The sequence below is a fragment of the Quercus lobata genome, chromosome 1, assembly GCF_001633185.2.
Source record: "Quercus lobata isolate SW786 chromosome 1, ValleyOak3.0 Primary Assembly, whole genome shotgun sequence".
Classification (NCBI taxonomy): Eukaryota; Viridiplantae; Streptophyta; class Magnoliopsida; order Fagales; family Fagaceae; genus Quercus; species Quercus lobata.
This window is the reverse complement of record NC_044904.1, coordinates 17,591,465-17,606,382: the sequence shown is the minus strand read 5'-3', so window position 1 is coordinate 17,606,382 and position 14,918 is coordinate 17,591,465. Positions and strand designations below refer to the sequence as shown.

At 32.5% G+C, this 14,918-nt stretch overlaps 2 protein-coding genes across 4 annotated transcripts; both read left to right on the top strand.

Annotated features, from left to right (window-relative positions):
• Positions 1–800: 800 nt before the first annotated feature.
• Positions 801–4,875, top strand: LOC115981590 (probable magnesium transporter NIPA6). Its single transcript, XM_031103864.1, has 9 exons — positions 801–1,076; positions 1,189–1,245; positions 2,061–2,151; positions 2,261–2,421; positions 2,509–2,636; positions 2,861–2,998; positions 3,416–3,508; positions 3,790–3,910; positions 4,031–4,875. The coding sequence occupies exons 1-9, from the start codon at positions 953–955 to the stop codon at positions 4,165–4,167; spliced, it is 1,050 nt and encodes a 349-aa protein (XP_030959724.1). The 5' UTR covers positions 801–952; the 3' UTR covers positions 4,168–4,875.
• Positions 4,876–7,183: 2,308 nt separating this feature from the next.
• Positions 7,184–14,433, top strand: LOC115981575 (protein ARV 2). Of its 3 annotated transcripts, none has more exons than XR_004089385.1 (11): positions 7,188–7,420; positions 7,529–7,576; positions 7,721–7,810; positions 8,338–8,383; positions 8,489–8,571; positions 8,681–8,775; positions 9,427–9,493; positions 9,631–9,706; positions 11,774–11,850; positions 13,376–13,488; positions 14,092–14,433. XR_004089385.1 is itself a non-coding variant. In XM_031103845.1 (10 exons), exons 1-10 carry the CDS (start codon positions 7,325–7,327, stop codon positions 14,158–14,160), a joined length of 747 nt encoding a protein of 248 aa, XP_030959705.1. In that variant the 5' UTR covers positions 7,184–7,324; the 3' UTR covers positions 14,161–14,433. The 3 variants fall into 3 exon arrangements, 1 of the variants encoding a protein (XP_030959705.1); XR_004089384.1 differs by having other exon boundaries at positions 13,376–13,508; XM_031103845.1 differs by lacking the exon at positions 13,376–13,488 and having other exon boundaries at positions 7,184–7,420.
• Positions 14,434–14,918: the final 485 nt, after the last annotated feature.

Genomic DNA, 14,918 nt, shown 5'->3' with positions numbered 1-14,918 from the left:
TTTGACTCGGACGTTTTCCAGCTAAAATATATAATAATGGGAGAAGGAAAGTTTATACTAAGTCAATTTGAACCTTATAAAAAATCTTCTTCATAGTTGCGGTCTTTTTCTTCTTTCTTCTTTTGGTAAAACGTAACATTGGAACTAATAAAGAAAATCATACTCCTATAAGACAAAGAGCAATTCTATAAATACAAGTAAATTTTATAAGGAGCAATTTTGAGAAGTTTTATATTCATAATATTTTTACAACGTATTTTATAATTTTTTAAAGATAGTTTCAATTTATGAGATCTATTTCTAATAATTGTTCTTTCTAAAATTAAAAAAAACACTCCAATTGGTTTTTTGAGTAGGTGGAAATCGAATTTAAATTATTATTGGTTTAAATTTGAACCATTATTTAAATTACTTTTTTGTCTACAAATAATAAATTACTACTTTAAATATGTTTTGAAAATATTGTGAATATAACAATTTTTTTTATAACTATGATTGAAATTAGATAGATATTTTTTTAAAGCAAAAATAGTTATGAAAAAAACTGTGTAGCATAGAATGACATATCAGTGTGGATAAAAGAATAACTCTCTCACATCAATTCAATGGGTCTATCAAAAAAAAAAAAAAAAAAAAAAATTCAATGGGAAGCTTTTGTTAGAAAAATCTTGTTTTCCTATTATGTGGAGCCCATTTAAACATGTTCACAAATAAAATGGTTGTACATGTTTTTACACCATAGCTATTCCCAACTTAATGATTTTTTTTTTTTTTGGTTAAAAACTTAATGATTGTTTAAACTTCAGAATATACACAACAGATTTGCAAACGAGGATGACCTGGAAAAAGCTTGTGATTGCCAATTTTCGATGAAGAAAAGAAGAAAAAAATAAAAAAAACAAAAAAAAACCCAGAAGAGAAAAAGAGAGAGAGAGAGGGAGAGATTTTCAACATGACTAAAGAAAATCTGAAAGGGTTCATTTTGGCTTTGCTATCAAGTGGGTTCATAGGGGCCAGCTTCATCATCAAAAAGAAAGGCCTTAGAAAAGCAGCTGCAGCTTCTGGTGTTAGAGCTGGTGAATTTTTTTTTTCGCTCATTTCATTTCTTTTTTGGTCTCAATTTTTGTTTTTTTATAATGGGTTTTTGGTTTTCTCAAAAGGGTATGTGTTTGATTCTTGAATTTGTAGGTGTTGGTGGATATTCTTATCTTCTGGAGCCACTATGGTGGATAGGCTTGACCACAAGTAAGCTTTTTAATTTTGTTCTCTTTTATTGGTTATGTATATTCTGATCGTTTTCAAATCAAAATTGGTTTGATTTGTTGTGTTTGTTGCTTAAGTTTGTTGCTTGTTTTGGGTTATGCAAATTGTTATTTTCATGTATCATTGTGCAAAAACTTTTGTGTTTTCTATGTGATCTCATAATGTCCCAATTTGGTTGATTTTGAATTAGCTTTTACTTTGTGATAAATCACGTATTGTAACAAAAGTTGAAGTTGTTAGGAAATGATGAATTTAATCTTTTAACAATTATTCTTACACTCCCTTCCACGCGTGGGCGTATACTCCCCTTAATAAGTGGGACTCAACATGTCGGATTTTTAGCTTTTTAATGAGAGTTAGTGGAGATAATGTTCGAACTCAAGACAACTTGGCTTTGATACCATGATAAACTATCAATTGTCTCACAAGCTTAAGTTGTTAGGAAAATGGTGAATTTAATAATTTAAAAATTATTTTAAACACATTGATGATCAATTGCGGTGTCCCATATCTTGCTCCAGTTTGTGTATTGTATATTCAGTTCTCTTTCTTAAGCACAAAAAAAAAAGAAAAAAAAAAGAAAAAGAAAAGTTCTCTTTCACCTTTTTGGTGGCATAAGGAGTTGATGAGCAGCTTTTAACCTTTTTGTTTTTATTTTTCTTTCATTTTTGGTCTAATCATAGCAAATGGCTTTATTAATTGCCGGTTATAGTGCACAAATTGTGAACCTTTTTTCAGCATTTGACGTTGCTCTGACTGTCTGCAGAATCTATCTTGTTTTATGATTTCTGATACAGTGATTGTTGGAGAGATTGCAAACTTTGTTGCGTATGCATTTGCCCCTGCTGTTCTTGTTACTCCTCTAGGTGCATTAAGTATTATTGTCAGGTAATTTTTGGTATTGCTTTCAATTTCTTTCTTAGTGGATGCAGTATATTCCTCGAGTGTCATATTATGCGATTGTTTGTTATTATAATGATTTGGTTGTATGGTGTAGTGCTGTATTGGCTCACTTTATCTTGAAGGAAAGGTTACACAATCTTGGGATGTTGGGCTGTGTGATGTGCATCGTGGGTTCTGTCATAATTGTTATCCATGCACCACAGGAGCATCCAATTACTTCTGTTCAGGAAATATGGAGTATGGCAACTCAACCAGGTTAACATTTTACCTTAATTCTTGTGTATTGCTTTTGCATTTACCACACACTTCATGGTTAACTTGAGTAATTTTGTTTTGTTTCAGCATTTCTGCTTTACGTGGGCTCTGTAATTGTATTGGTTTTCATTCTGGTCTTCCATTTTGCACCACGTTGTGGGCACTCAAATGTGTTAGTTTTCACCGGCATCTGTTCTTTGATGGGTTCTCTCTCGGTATATCATTTCAACTATTAATGGTTTATAGTTTTTTTTTTTTTTTTTTTTTTTCCTTTCCTGCTGAGCATTTATGATATCTACTATAAAGATGTTCACCTTTTAGCTTTTGAACCTCTTACATGCTGCAGTGGTTTCTTCTTCTGAAATTAGTACGGCAAAACTATTTATGCACTTTTTTTTCTTTCTTTCTTTTTTGTGTCAATTTTGTCATAATTTTTCAGGTGATGAGTGTTAAAGCCCTTGGAACTTCAATAAAGTTAAGTTTTGAGGGAAAGAATCAGTTAATCTATGCAGAGACATGGTTTTTCATGATGGTTGTGGCTGTATCTGTCATCACTCAGATGAATTATCTCAACAAGGTTAGTAGTGGGATAATTCTAATTTAGCCTGCATAATTTTCAGAGTTTTTGTTCTACCCTTTTACTTGCTTTGAAATTTTTCTAATTTTTCCATGATTTGTTCTTTTTCCCTCTACATTTGCTACTTTATACTGTTAAAATGCCTTAAAGAACATAAGCATACTTGCCTATTGTGGTTTTGACATGCTTCTTGACATGTAGTCTTGCCAAAATTTTTTGAGCAATCCATAGTCCAGAATATTTCCCTTTTCCATGATTCTTTGCTTGCGAGCATCCCTATTTTATCTATTGTTATATCTTGCCTAAAGGATGCTTCAACTTTTATGTAAATTCAAAGGACTTAGACATGGATGCCTACGAGTTGAAAATTTTCAGTCGGTAGTATCTGCTCTAACAAAAATTACTCTGATGTTTCAGGCACTTGACACATTCAACACTGCTGTTGTGTCCCCCATATATTACGTCATGTTCACAACGCTTACAATCCTAGCCAGTGTCATAATGTTTAAGGTATTTTAAGCTCTGCCTAGTTTACTACGATTTTATAACTGAGACTTTGATAAACACATATTATCTGAATCTGGAGTTCCTGGGGGCAGAGACCTGGTGTATAAAAAGTTTTCTCCTGCTATCTCTGTGATCACCCTTATGTCTAGTTGGTTATTTTCTTTGCCAAGCCAAGCATTATTTTTATTATACACAGAAAAATCTGGCTATTATGGAAAATCAGGCATTATTTGATGTAAATCCAATTTGTTGAGCACCTTATACATTGAAACTTATGATTTCAGGATTGGGATGGCCAAAGTGGAGGAACCATAGCATCAGAAATATGTGGCTTTATTGTTGTGCTCTCTGGTACAATCTTATTGCATGTGACCAAAGACTTTGAGAGAAGCTCATCTTTTAAAGGTGTGAAATCAATTCATTTTTACCAAAATTTCCCCCTGATCTACTCATTTCTGAATTGCATCAGTATATTGAACATAGAGTTATTTTGGATTTTCATGCTTTATTGTGAAATAACTACAGGTAGCTGTGCACCTGTATCCCCTTCATTGTCTACCCGACTTTGCAGTGGAAATGGGGAATTGCTGCTGAAGTATAATAATGAGGAAGATGTGCCATCTTTGGAGGAAATTTGCTTAGGCAAACACGAATTGTATTAGATAGTTTTGTATGAGATGGTACCATCCAGTTACCTCCAATGGAAGGGCAAGGCAAGACTGGAATTTGAAGAACTCTGAGAAAGATTCCCTCAGATGATTCCATGCTTCCAGTTCTAGTCATAATCACACATACAATGGTGGAAGATTTTTAGAACTTGTTCAGTTGCTTTTGAGAAGCACCGGGATTTCATCAATTTTATGTCTTCTGGTGTCTAGTTTGGAGGAATGCATTAACAAATGAGTGTTACTTTCTGAGGTGCGTAGTTGTACAGTTTTTCCAAGATTGCTGGTTTCTAATGGGTGGTTTGTTCACTTGTCAAATAAAGAAAATGGCTTTAGGGAAGTTTGATGGGAACCCTCTGAAGACTCAGAAACCTGAATTCCAGCAAGGAAGGCAAGAGTACTTTGTCAAAAGTATCTACAAAGTTGATGAGCTCCTTAGTAACATCATGGTTTCTTCTTTATTTTTCCCCTTGGTTGGTGGGGTGGGATCTTTTGTCTTTGACAAGAAGCAGATGCTTGTAAATTAGCATTAAATTAGGCGTAGCCTCATAAATTGATTGATGTAGATTATTGTAGAGCTGAATATTTTTTAGAGAGTGGAAATGAGTGATCTGTTTTAGGCTTTCCCTATAAATGAGAATGTTTGGCCCCCTTTTGGTAGGTACACTAATTTTACCCATCAAAGCGATAAAATCTTCTCTCTTACATTGTTGCGTCAGCTCATGCAGAGTTATGAACCATGTGCGTAAACGTTGGAAACAAAAAATTGTGTTCATTTTGTAAGACAAGTAGTCAGTTGTGTTCCAGCAGAAGTTTAAGCCATATAAATTAGAACAATCCAATTCAAGCAAGCGTTTTTGAGTAGAAACTTTTCCTTGGAAGTTCTTCCATGTTGTTTAGTCTTTTAAAAAATGTCTCTACCCTGCTTAAATGTGAATTTGTATATATTTCAGATATAACAACAAAATAAGTTCTAGCAGAACATACATGAGTGCGCGCACACACATTCATGATTTGAAAAGCCAAAAAAATAGACTTGTTTAAAGTTAATTGTGGGTTACCCTATTTCATGTTGGGTTATGCTAACGAGTGTCCTTAGGACACTAGTTAACAATCCATTTTAGGAAAGTTTTGACGTTACTTTTATAGGAAATGAAAAAAACTATCAAAACATTAAAATTTTTTTTTTCTTTCTCCATAAAAACTTTCTTTAACTGGATTCTTAACTAGTGCCTCAAGGACACTCGTTAGCATTTCCTTTTTATGTTTTTGTATGGAATGACAAATAACAAATTCATCTTAAGTGAGGCAATCGTTAGAATTATGGTTAAAATGGTAATTACATGTTTGGTATTGTTTTAGGAAGTAAAACTTTAGTAGTAAAGTGTTTTTTTATTTTATATATATATATATATATATTTAGAACACTAAATATTTTTAACACAGACAAGAAAAATGAAGTAAGGCTTAAAGAATAACTATTTTAGTAGTAAAGCTTTAATTGAAGAACTCTTAAGCATCTTGAGTGTTTGACAGCAATGAAAATTGCTTTAAAGTTTAAAATTTTAAATTTATAAAGAATGAGTAATGACTTTGATAGAGTTTTTCTCTAAAAAGTTCCAAATGTTTAGCATTCCTTTGGTAAAACATAATATTAAAGTGCTTCAAAGCAAGGATGTCAATACCGTACCGGAGGCCGTACCGGTTTGGCCACCGGTACGATATATTTCGGATACCGGTCAATACCGGTGTACCGTTTCGGGTTTACCGCTATTTTTTATATTTATAAATATAAATATATATATATATATATATTTATATGTATGTATGTGTTTGTGTATATATATATTATAATAAATATAAAAGTTTACCATAAACATTTCCTCAATTTAGAACTAGTTATTCATGATTTTAGACTTTAGTATCAATTAAAAAGGAAAAAAAATAAAAAAATAAAATAGAAAGTTTAAAAGTTACCATTGCATACTAAGAAAACAAATAATACTAATAAGTTAATACAAATAAGTTGCCATTTTGTCCTAACAAAAATTCAAAAATTACAAAACTTTAAAAAAAAAAAAAAAAAAAAAACTTTTTTCTGTACCGGCCGGTACGCCCGGTACCGGCCGGTATTGCCCGAAATTGGCCGGTACAGTCGGTACGAGGCCGGTACGGCCGGTATTTTTTCCGGTACGAAACAGGGGGGTCGAGTGTACCGGATTGCTGGCCGGTACGGTATATTCCGGCCGGTACGGCCGGTACGGTACGGTATTGACATCCATGCTTCAAAGCTATGAAAAGCTTATTTGGAATCAATTGTTAAAGAGTTTTTAAAAATGCGAGAAATGACAATAGGGGGTAATGCACTAATGCGTAATAATTTAATTAATTAAGAATTGAATAGATTTGTTAATTGGTAAATAGTTTTATTATTATTATTATTATTATTATTATTATTATTATGGGAAAATTGCAATTTGTTAATTGGTTAAATAATTTTATTATATTAATAATTAATCTTGAAATTATAAACCATGAACTGTGATAAATTCCCAATCATACCAGCATAAAAACATTTTTATAAAAAATAGTTTGAAATTAAATTTTTTTTAAAAAAATCCACCATTTTAATGCTCCTCTCTCTCCCTCACCAAATTGCAATCAAATGAGCTCATTCCTTTTTCACGGTGCGGTTTTGTCAACTCAATGTAAATTTCTTTTTTAAGTAACTTAGATGTACATTTCTCCACAATTAAAAAACCAATTGAACGTGAGTTTTAATTAGTTTAATTGATAAATTTTGTATTAGTTGTATAAGAGATTTGAGATTCAATTTTTGTCTATACTAAAAATCGATTAGCGTCTGAATCTGATGATAAAAAGTATAATCATTAAAAGTGGACAACGGGTTTCGCAATTATTTTTTTTTTCGTTGAAAAATATTTTGGGTTTTTTTTTGGGCCTTGGAAAAAATAATTTGGTTGGAAGTATTCAAGTAACTGGGGCAAAGATGATTTTGAGTCTAGTACTGTATATAAAACGGGTCAACATGTCTCTGTGTCTCTAAACTGAAAACTGTGTCTAGGTGTTCCATACCCAGTGCCACCCTTTCTCAATACGTGAGTGTAGCTTTGAGAAGAAAGAGCTTAGAGAGATGGAGATGGATATGTACAGATGTGTGGAATGTGGGTTTCGGATCAAAACACTGTTCGTGCAGTACTCACCTGGAAACATCCGACTCATGAAATGCGTACGTACCCATTTGTTTTCTTTCCTTTCCTTTCTTTCTCTTTTGTTTGTCTTCCTTAAATTCCATTTACACAGTACAATTCATTTTCTGATTTGTTGGCTTTGATAGGAGAATTGCAAAGCAGTTGCTGATGAGTACATCGAATGTAATTTCTTGGTATTTTTTTTTTCTCTCTTATTTTTAATGGGAAAGCTAATAATTATCTCTAATTTTTTCCATATTTGGTGCTTCATAGTACATACATATATCATTTACGACAGTTAAGTTTATTGGGTGTTTTTTTTTTTTTTGGGGTTGTAGATTCTTCTAATTGATTTGATTCTGCACAAGCCCAAAGCATATAGACATCTACTCTTTAACGTTCTTAAACAAGGAGCTCCACATTTTGAGGTACATCTACTCTCTAAACTCACTTTACCTTTTCCATGCTATTATAAGTGTGAATTGCTTAATTACTCTGTTGCATTTATTCACATTGCTTTTGAATTTTCGCTTTGCAAGTTCTTAAATATGTACCCAAAATACCTTTTTTTTTGGGTGGGATGAGTACTATGGAATAAAGGTCATTTGTCCCACCCTAGGTGTTCTATTTTATGCTCCACCAATCATAGTCTGCCACATGTCCCTCTTATAAATTAACTAAAGTTTAAAATGAAAAAAAATTAGACACACAACATGTTGCAGTTGGTGGAGCATAAAGTGGAACGCTAAGAGTGAGACAGGATTTTTATTCTATACCCTACCTAGAATGTTGTAAGTTCTTATCCTTGTTTATTGGAGTTTACAGTTCCACTTGTTCTTAGAATACAACTGGTAGTTCTTCATTTTAGTTTATTCACTTTAATCTCATAATGACGTTGCTCTGTTCAAGTTTTCTAATTCTAACATGGGTTTGTTATTTGTTTACAACTTTGCAGGGTTTATTGTGGAAGTCAACTGTTGGTTATCTTCTTTTGGATGCTTGTATCCATTGTCATTGGGACAATATTTCTTTTTTTGATCTAAGATTTTCAATAATGATTTAAAGTCATGCTATGATTATGATTGAGTGCCTTAGCAATATCCTAGACAGGCGTATTGTTCTAAAAAGTTGTGATGAAGAGTGGAGTTCGTCCATGAGCCTTTCTTCATTAGTTTGGACATGTCGAAAGGTTCGCTCATGCATATGTGTAAAGTGTACATGAATTTAATTTTCAAAACTTTCATGTGGCTTGTATTTTGTATGATGTCTAAAAAATGGGTTTTCCATTTATGTTTTAGTTGTTGACAGATGTCTTTCTTGGCAATCTTTTGTTTCTCGGTACTTTTCTTCTTGCAACAAAGATATTTCTGAGCAGATCAGCTGGAAGCCTAAGGTGAGGATTTGCATTACATTGAGCTTTTTGCTTATGTTAAGACTTGGCAATCTCTAGAGTGGCTTCTTGGAATAAGATTTTGTTAGGTAGTCCTTAAGCACTGATCAGTTGGGAAGCTTTCTCAATGTGATCAAGGAATTAAGGGTAATTGATTTAGTGGAGAAAGAAGGATCTCCTGGATTTGAATGATGAGTTAATAGGTACAAGTTATGGTGTGATAAATTGAAAGGTAAATAACATGAGAATAAGCAAGTAGTTGAAATGATGGTGTGAAGCCCAATGACTGTCAAACTCTAAAATACCAAGAGATTTGAATTCATTCATGAGAATTTGGAGTTAATACATATGAGCAATGTTGCCTTGAATGGTATACCCATTTGCAAATATGGTTAAGCTTGTAGAGAATGAATTTTTTTAATCTTGAGGTGATATGATACAACAGGAAAGCCTAATAGACTACAGGTTGAGTATGTGAATGGATACAAAAAGACAACATATCATCTTGGAGGCATGGCCTAATAAGACCTAATAAATTAGGACTCTTTTAGCTAACCTTAAGTATTTAGATGAGGCACTTCTGTTCATAATGTTATCATAGTTACATCTGGAACAATATTGATTGGTTTGGCTTATTCTTCTTAAATTGCACAGGAATAAAGATATTTTGCTTGCAATCTTGATTTCAAGTTACTTCAAGATGTTTCTTATCGTCATGATGGTATGATTTTCTAATGTCACTTGGCCATCAATAGTATGTGAATGACACATTTTATGGTTCCTTCTGCCTTCTTTGGCTAGTCTCTATTGATTAATTAAATCCCAATATCCCTCTAACTTTAATTAAACCTTCTACAGGTCTGGGAGTTTCCATCTTCTGTGATTTTCATCGTTGATCTATTTGTTTTATCATCCAACACAGTGGCAGTAAAAGGTACCTTGTAGTTACAGTTCTTAGAAGATGATAAACAACCATTACTTTTCATTATTGATAATCTTGTATGCACTGTTATTGATTGTTATTTCATGCCTCATTGTGTTGATGGTAGATGGGTTGTTAGCTGAGTTTTTATTTTCTTCTTTACTAATAAGTGATTACTTTAGCTGAGAATATAAAGTTTTATGCTTACTTTAGAATTCCACTACCACTTCAATGATCTTTAGGCCTTGTACCATTTCAGTCTCTAGTATGTCTTCAGCTCCCTTTGTCTATGCTGTTAAAATTTTAATGTGCAGTAAACAATTCAATTTAATGTAAGCATTTAATCAGAGCACGAAATTTGGACAAGTCCTAGATTTTGAGTCCAAATTTGATTTTTTTTGTTTAAATATGTGCTCAATCTTTTGAAATAATACTCTATTTATTAAAAAGAAAAAAGAAAAAAAAAGAAAAGAAAAGAGAACAAATATTTCACATCTATCATCTTTATTTGAGGGTGCTAAAAAAAATTCAGATATGAAGTACATAGCAAGCAACTAAGCCCATGTGTGGACCTTAAAATCTTCAGAGTGTATCAGTTTAGTAAATACTTCAGTACATGGAGTATGATTGAATATTTATATCAAGAGTTGTTTCGCCCTAGTTACTGAACAGAATTTTGGCTTTTTTAGGCTTTATGGCTTGTGGGCTCTAATTGGAAAAAGCATGAAATCAAAGTCTGAAGGTTTGGTAGGCAGTGATAGCACTGTCTTAATCTTTTAGCAAATGGAACTGTTGTTCGATTTGAAGGCCCTTTGGTGTACCTTCCTGTTAGTAGATCTCAAAGTAAACATCAGTTAGGTTTTGTAAAATAGGTATATGAATATGTGGAATTTTGTGCTTTGCAAATGCCAGACTAACCTGCTGTTATGTTTTAACCTGATATGTGCATATTGTAGGTTTAGAAAAAGTTTCTGTAATACTACTACCCCTTTGAGCTATTAGTTGAATTCTATGATATAAGAATTGTACTTGATTCGAAAGATGCTGTTAACTTTAGTAACTTTGAGAATTGTAATCCTTCTCAATTCCTTTCTATAAGCTAACGCCATTGAATGGAAAATGTAAAGCATAATTTATCCATGTTTCTGATTGTAAGAGGCCATAGAAACATGATAGCCTAGGCTCAAAGCTACACATTTAGAAATGCAGTTGAAGATGGTAGGATGATGGTTAGAAGCACAAATGACATAGGTTCAATGGGATGGTACTAAGATGTTTTCTAGGTGGTTTAACATGCTTGAATGCGATATGTCATATGGGATTATTTCGTCAGTTCTAAAGGCTCCAAATGGTGAAGGGTGAAAAGGATTTGATGTAGTTGCTTAGGGAAGATTTGAAAGCTAATAATTTGTGCATGAGTGCATCAAAAAGAGCTACAGAGTTCAGAAGCATGAACTAGTTATACATGTGTTTCCCTCTTATCAACTTTTACAAGTTGATTTAGGAACATTAGGTACCTCTTAGATTTATTTTATGGCATTGACTCAGTTTTCATCTAAATGGGGTTTTGAGTATTTCAACAAACAGGTAGGAAGTTTCTTTGCATTTATCTGGAGTAAATCTCAATAAAATGTCATCATTTTACTAGCACAGTTTGCCATTTCTTTATTTAATGGTAATTTGTAGATGCAGGCTGCAATGGTTTTTTGATTCAAATAGATATATATGTTGCTTTGATCCTTGGGATCCCAATAAATGTGTGCATTAGATAAATCTATTTTGGCTTCCCTCAAATGTTATTCTCTGGAGCTGCTTCTGGGCTGAGCATAAACTGCTTAACCCATTAGGGGTGAATGCCCCTGGATTACCCGACTGGCGGGTGGGATTAGTTGCCCGTAGGTTTTGCTGGCCAGAGTTGAGTCCAAATGGCTCTCCCTTTAGAAAGGTTCCCAACATTATTAAAAAAATAAAATGTTATTAACTTGTGTGATTTATAACTATTGGGTGATTACTGTAGTTGAATAAAAGATAGTGCATGTTACAAAGCCCCTTACAAACTAATTCTCTTTTGTGAACCAGTGATGACTGAATCAGCTATGAGTAGATGCATAGGAGCCTGCTTCAGTGCACATGCTGTTAAGATTTTCACCAATCAGGTGCTTGAGCTAAGATCATTGAGATATTCTAACTTCTTTAGTGATTTAATGCCCTGATTGTTGTATTGAAATACAGTAAAATGCAAATTAATTCAATTATTGTTTCTTTTCTCAAAAATTTTTAGGACTTTTCTCATACTGAGATAGTGGCGGTGGGATTTACTGATAAGAGTGTAATAGACTTGCATGTTATGTTTTCTGGCTACTGCACATGCGGGTTATTCAAATATTATTTTTAGATGACAGTAATAAGAACCAACACTTAGTTCCAAATATTTGGGGTTGGTTATGGACACTTGACATATTAATCAAGATCAAAATGTATTCTTTCATTCTATTATATCCGAAATCATAGTTTTTGTTACATCTTTAATTAACAAGTGCTCTTTTACTAATTTTATTAGTATTATTTTAGGACTTCCTCTACCTTTTTCATTCCATTGACTAGAATCCAACTCACTGTTTTTTATTGGTGTATTAATTGCTCTACTCTGCATATGACTAAACCATTTCACATGACTCCCTCCCATCTTTTTATAAATAAAGGCCATCCAATTTTTAAGCGAAATTCCTCATTTCATATTCTATCTTATTTTTTTCATTTATTCATCTTAACATTCTCATTTCAATTATACGTATTTTATAAACATATTGCTTCTTAACAACATTTATTACCAAAGAGCATAGTTGGTATTATAGCAATCTTATAAAAAAATTCATGTGACTTAACAAATATTCTATGATCACACAATACTCATGATATGCTTCTCCATTTTATCCACTCTTCTCTTATCCTATCATTCATATTCTCTTATCCTATGATTCATATTCTTTTAAAATCTTTCTATTTTTATGTATTATGGATTCTAGAAATCAAAAGCTTTTGTTTTTTGGTATCTCTTAACCATTAAGTTTTATATCTCCTTTGTCTTTATTTCTGCATGTACTGAACTTATATTTCATCTACTCAGTTTTAGTCCTACTTAGCTGAAATCATTTATATTCTAAAGCATCTCTCCAAATTTCTTACTTAATATTAACTCCACATCTAGTTTTATCTACTAAAACTGTGTAAAAACATACACCAAGAGACTTCATCTTAAATCGAATTAGTTGAATTAGTGAGTTCATCCATCACTAATGCAAATAATTATGAGCTTAATGTTGATCCTTGATGCAACTTATAGTGAAAGGAAATTCACTAATGATGCATCTACTTATTCTCGTAGTAGTTACAATTGTCGTACATATCTCTAGGGACTCAAATTATACAATCAAAATAAACCCTAATAAATGACAATGTGGATAATTTAGTAAGATTAGGGCATATATTTGGAAGCTTTAAAACACTCAATCCAACATAATGGAATGTTTCTCAAGGAAATTGGGGTTTAAAATAGGATATCATAATGGAATGTTTCTCAATCAAATTGGGTCAAAATAGGATATTGAGGGTTATATTACACTTAAGAAATAATATTCTATAATGATATTGCCACTGACTATTTACTTCATTTATCTTCAGTAAAAGTTTTGTAGAGATGTTAGACCTTACTGTGACGGCAAATGTTCTCTAAACAAGCGGGTGTAAGACTGTTTAGCAACTACCTTTTCCATTTCTACTCAAAATCTACAAAAGTGAGAGCCTAATCCACTTGGTACGCGTACGACCTTAAGTTTTCTCTTCAATCTGTGACTACTTTCCACTTTAATTTATCTTTAATTGTCAAGTGTATCATTGCTTGAAAATTATTTTAAACTGTCTCCATGCTTTGACAAACGTGATTTACCAAATTACCAATAGGGTAGCTTTTGGACATGATTGTTGCTCTTTTTTTGGTTGCACCTGAATGGAGACAAATGTAGGCTGCATTTAAAATATATATATATATATATATTTTTAAATAAACTGTGTAAAGTAAAGTTATATCTAGAACAACTGTAACTTTAAAAACCTATATACTAGTTTGAGGTGATAATAAATTGGCATTTTAAACTAAAATAAACATACCCTAAAAAAAATACCGATCAATCATTATTGTGCTGTGTCTTAGTTATTTCTGATTTCTTACACTCTATTAGATTAAGTTTTTAAACCTGCTGTATTTTTTCTTGATCAGAATGTTCACCATCGTGAACATGATGCTCAGCATTTTTGAATAAAAGTTTTATTACCTATCAAAAAAAAGTTATTTTGTCTGTGAGTTTATCAAAACACTAACGTTATTTGTGTGAATTTAGATGGCACTATTGGCAGAGGCAATCCCATGGCTGGTTTCCATTATGGCAGCATTGCCTAAGATTAAGTAGTGATCCAACTCTTCTGAATTCACTTCCATGCAGAAAAAAACTGCTACCTTGCTAGTTGCTATCACCTTTTTTGTGAGTCAAAAAACTTACTATGAGATGTTGAAAGTCGGGAAGAGTTTTAGCTTACTTGGTTTGATCATGATGTACTACTACTATATTTTGAATTTTTACAGAGAAGTAGGGAACTATTGGTAGTTTGGTAACTTCGGTTTTCTTATAGCTAGTTACATGAGTTAATAATTTTGGAATAGCTCTCAGATTGAAAATTTATCAGCCTTGCCTTGCATTTTGGATTGTATTTTAACTAAGCCTTTTAGGTGGGGGAGGAACAATAAGAGAAGCAATTAATTAGCCCATTTATACAAAGTGACTTTTGCTCGAAGAATCTCTAGAGTTTGTCTTTTTATCCTACAAATGCTTTTTGTCCTATATACGGAATGATATTATGAAAATGCTCAAGTAGCAGTCCCAGAAACCAAAAGAATAATGCATGCATTCCTCTTTCTTTTTTTTGATAAACATGCATTCCTCTTTCTTGTCCATGACTGCAAGTTATCCTTTTCATCTCCACATCACCAAATACCCTCCATTCTTTGTTGTCACCATGGAAACAAAGTAATACGATATTATTATATTCTCTTGTCGATGATGTTGGTACAATGTTCTATTTGTATCCTTACCATTATCATTACCAAGGTGCAAACTCCTACACCTACTTCTACACTCTAATATCTTCTTCTCCCATGCACACCTTTACT

Excerpts from the sequence above, each read along its gene's own strand:
- LOC115981590 (XM_031103864.1), top strand. The coding sequence starts at position 953 with ATGACTAAAGAAAATCTGAAAGGGTTCATTTTGGCTTTGCTATCAAGT. Across the intron at positions 2,152-2,260 it reads GCATTAAGTATTATTGTCAG|TGCTGTATTGGCTCACTTTA; the intron begins GTAATTTTTGGT and ends TGTATGGTGTAG. Across the intron at positions 2,637-2,860 it reads CTTTGATGGGTTCTCTCTCG|GTGATGAGTGTTAAAGCCCT; the intron begins GTATATCATTTC and ends ATAATTTTTCAG.
- LOC115981575 (XM_031103845.1), top strand. The coding sequence starts at position 7,325 with ATGGAGATGGATATGTACAGATGTGTGGAATGTGGGTTTCGGATCAAA. Across the intron at positions 7,811-8,337 it reads AAGGAGCTCCACATTTTGAG|GGTTTATTGTGGAAGTCAAC; the intron begins GTACATCTACTC and ends ACAACTTTGCAG. Across the intron at positions 8,572-8,680 it reads TAGTTTGGACATGTCGAAAG|TTGTTGACAGATGTCTTTCT; the intron begins GTTCGCTCATGC and ends TTTATGTTTTAG.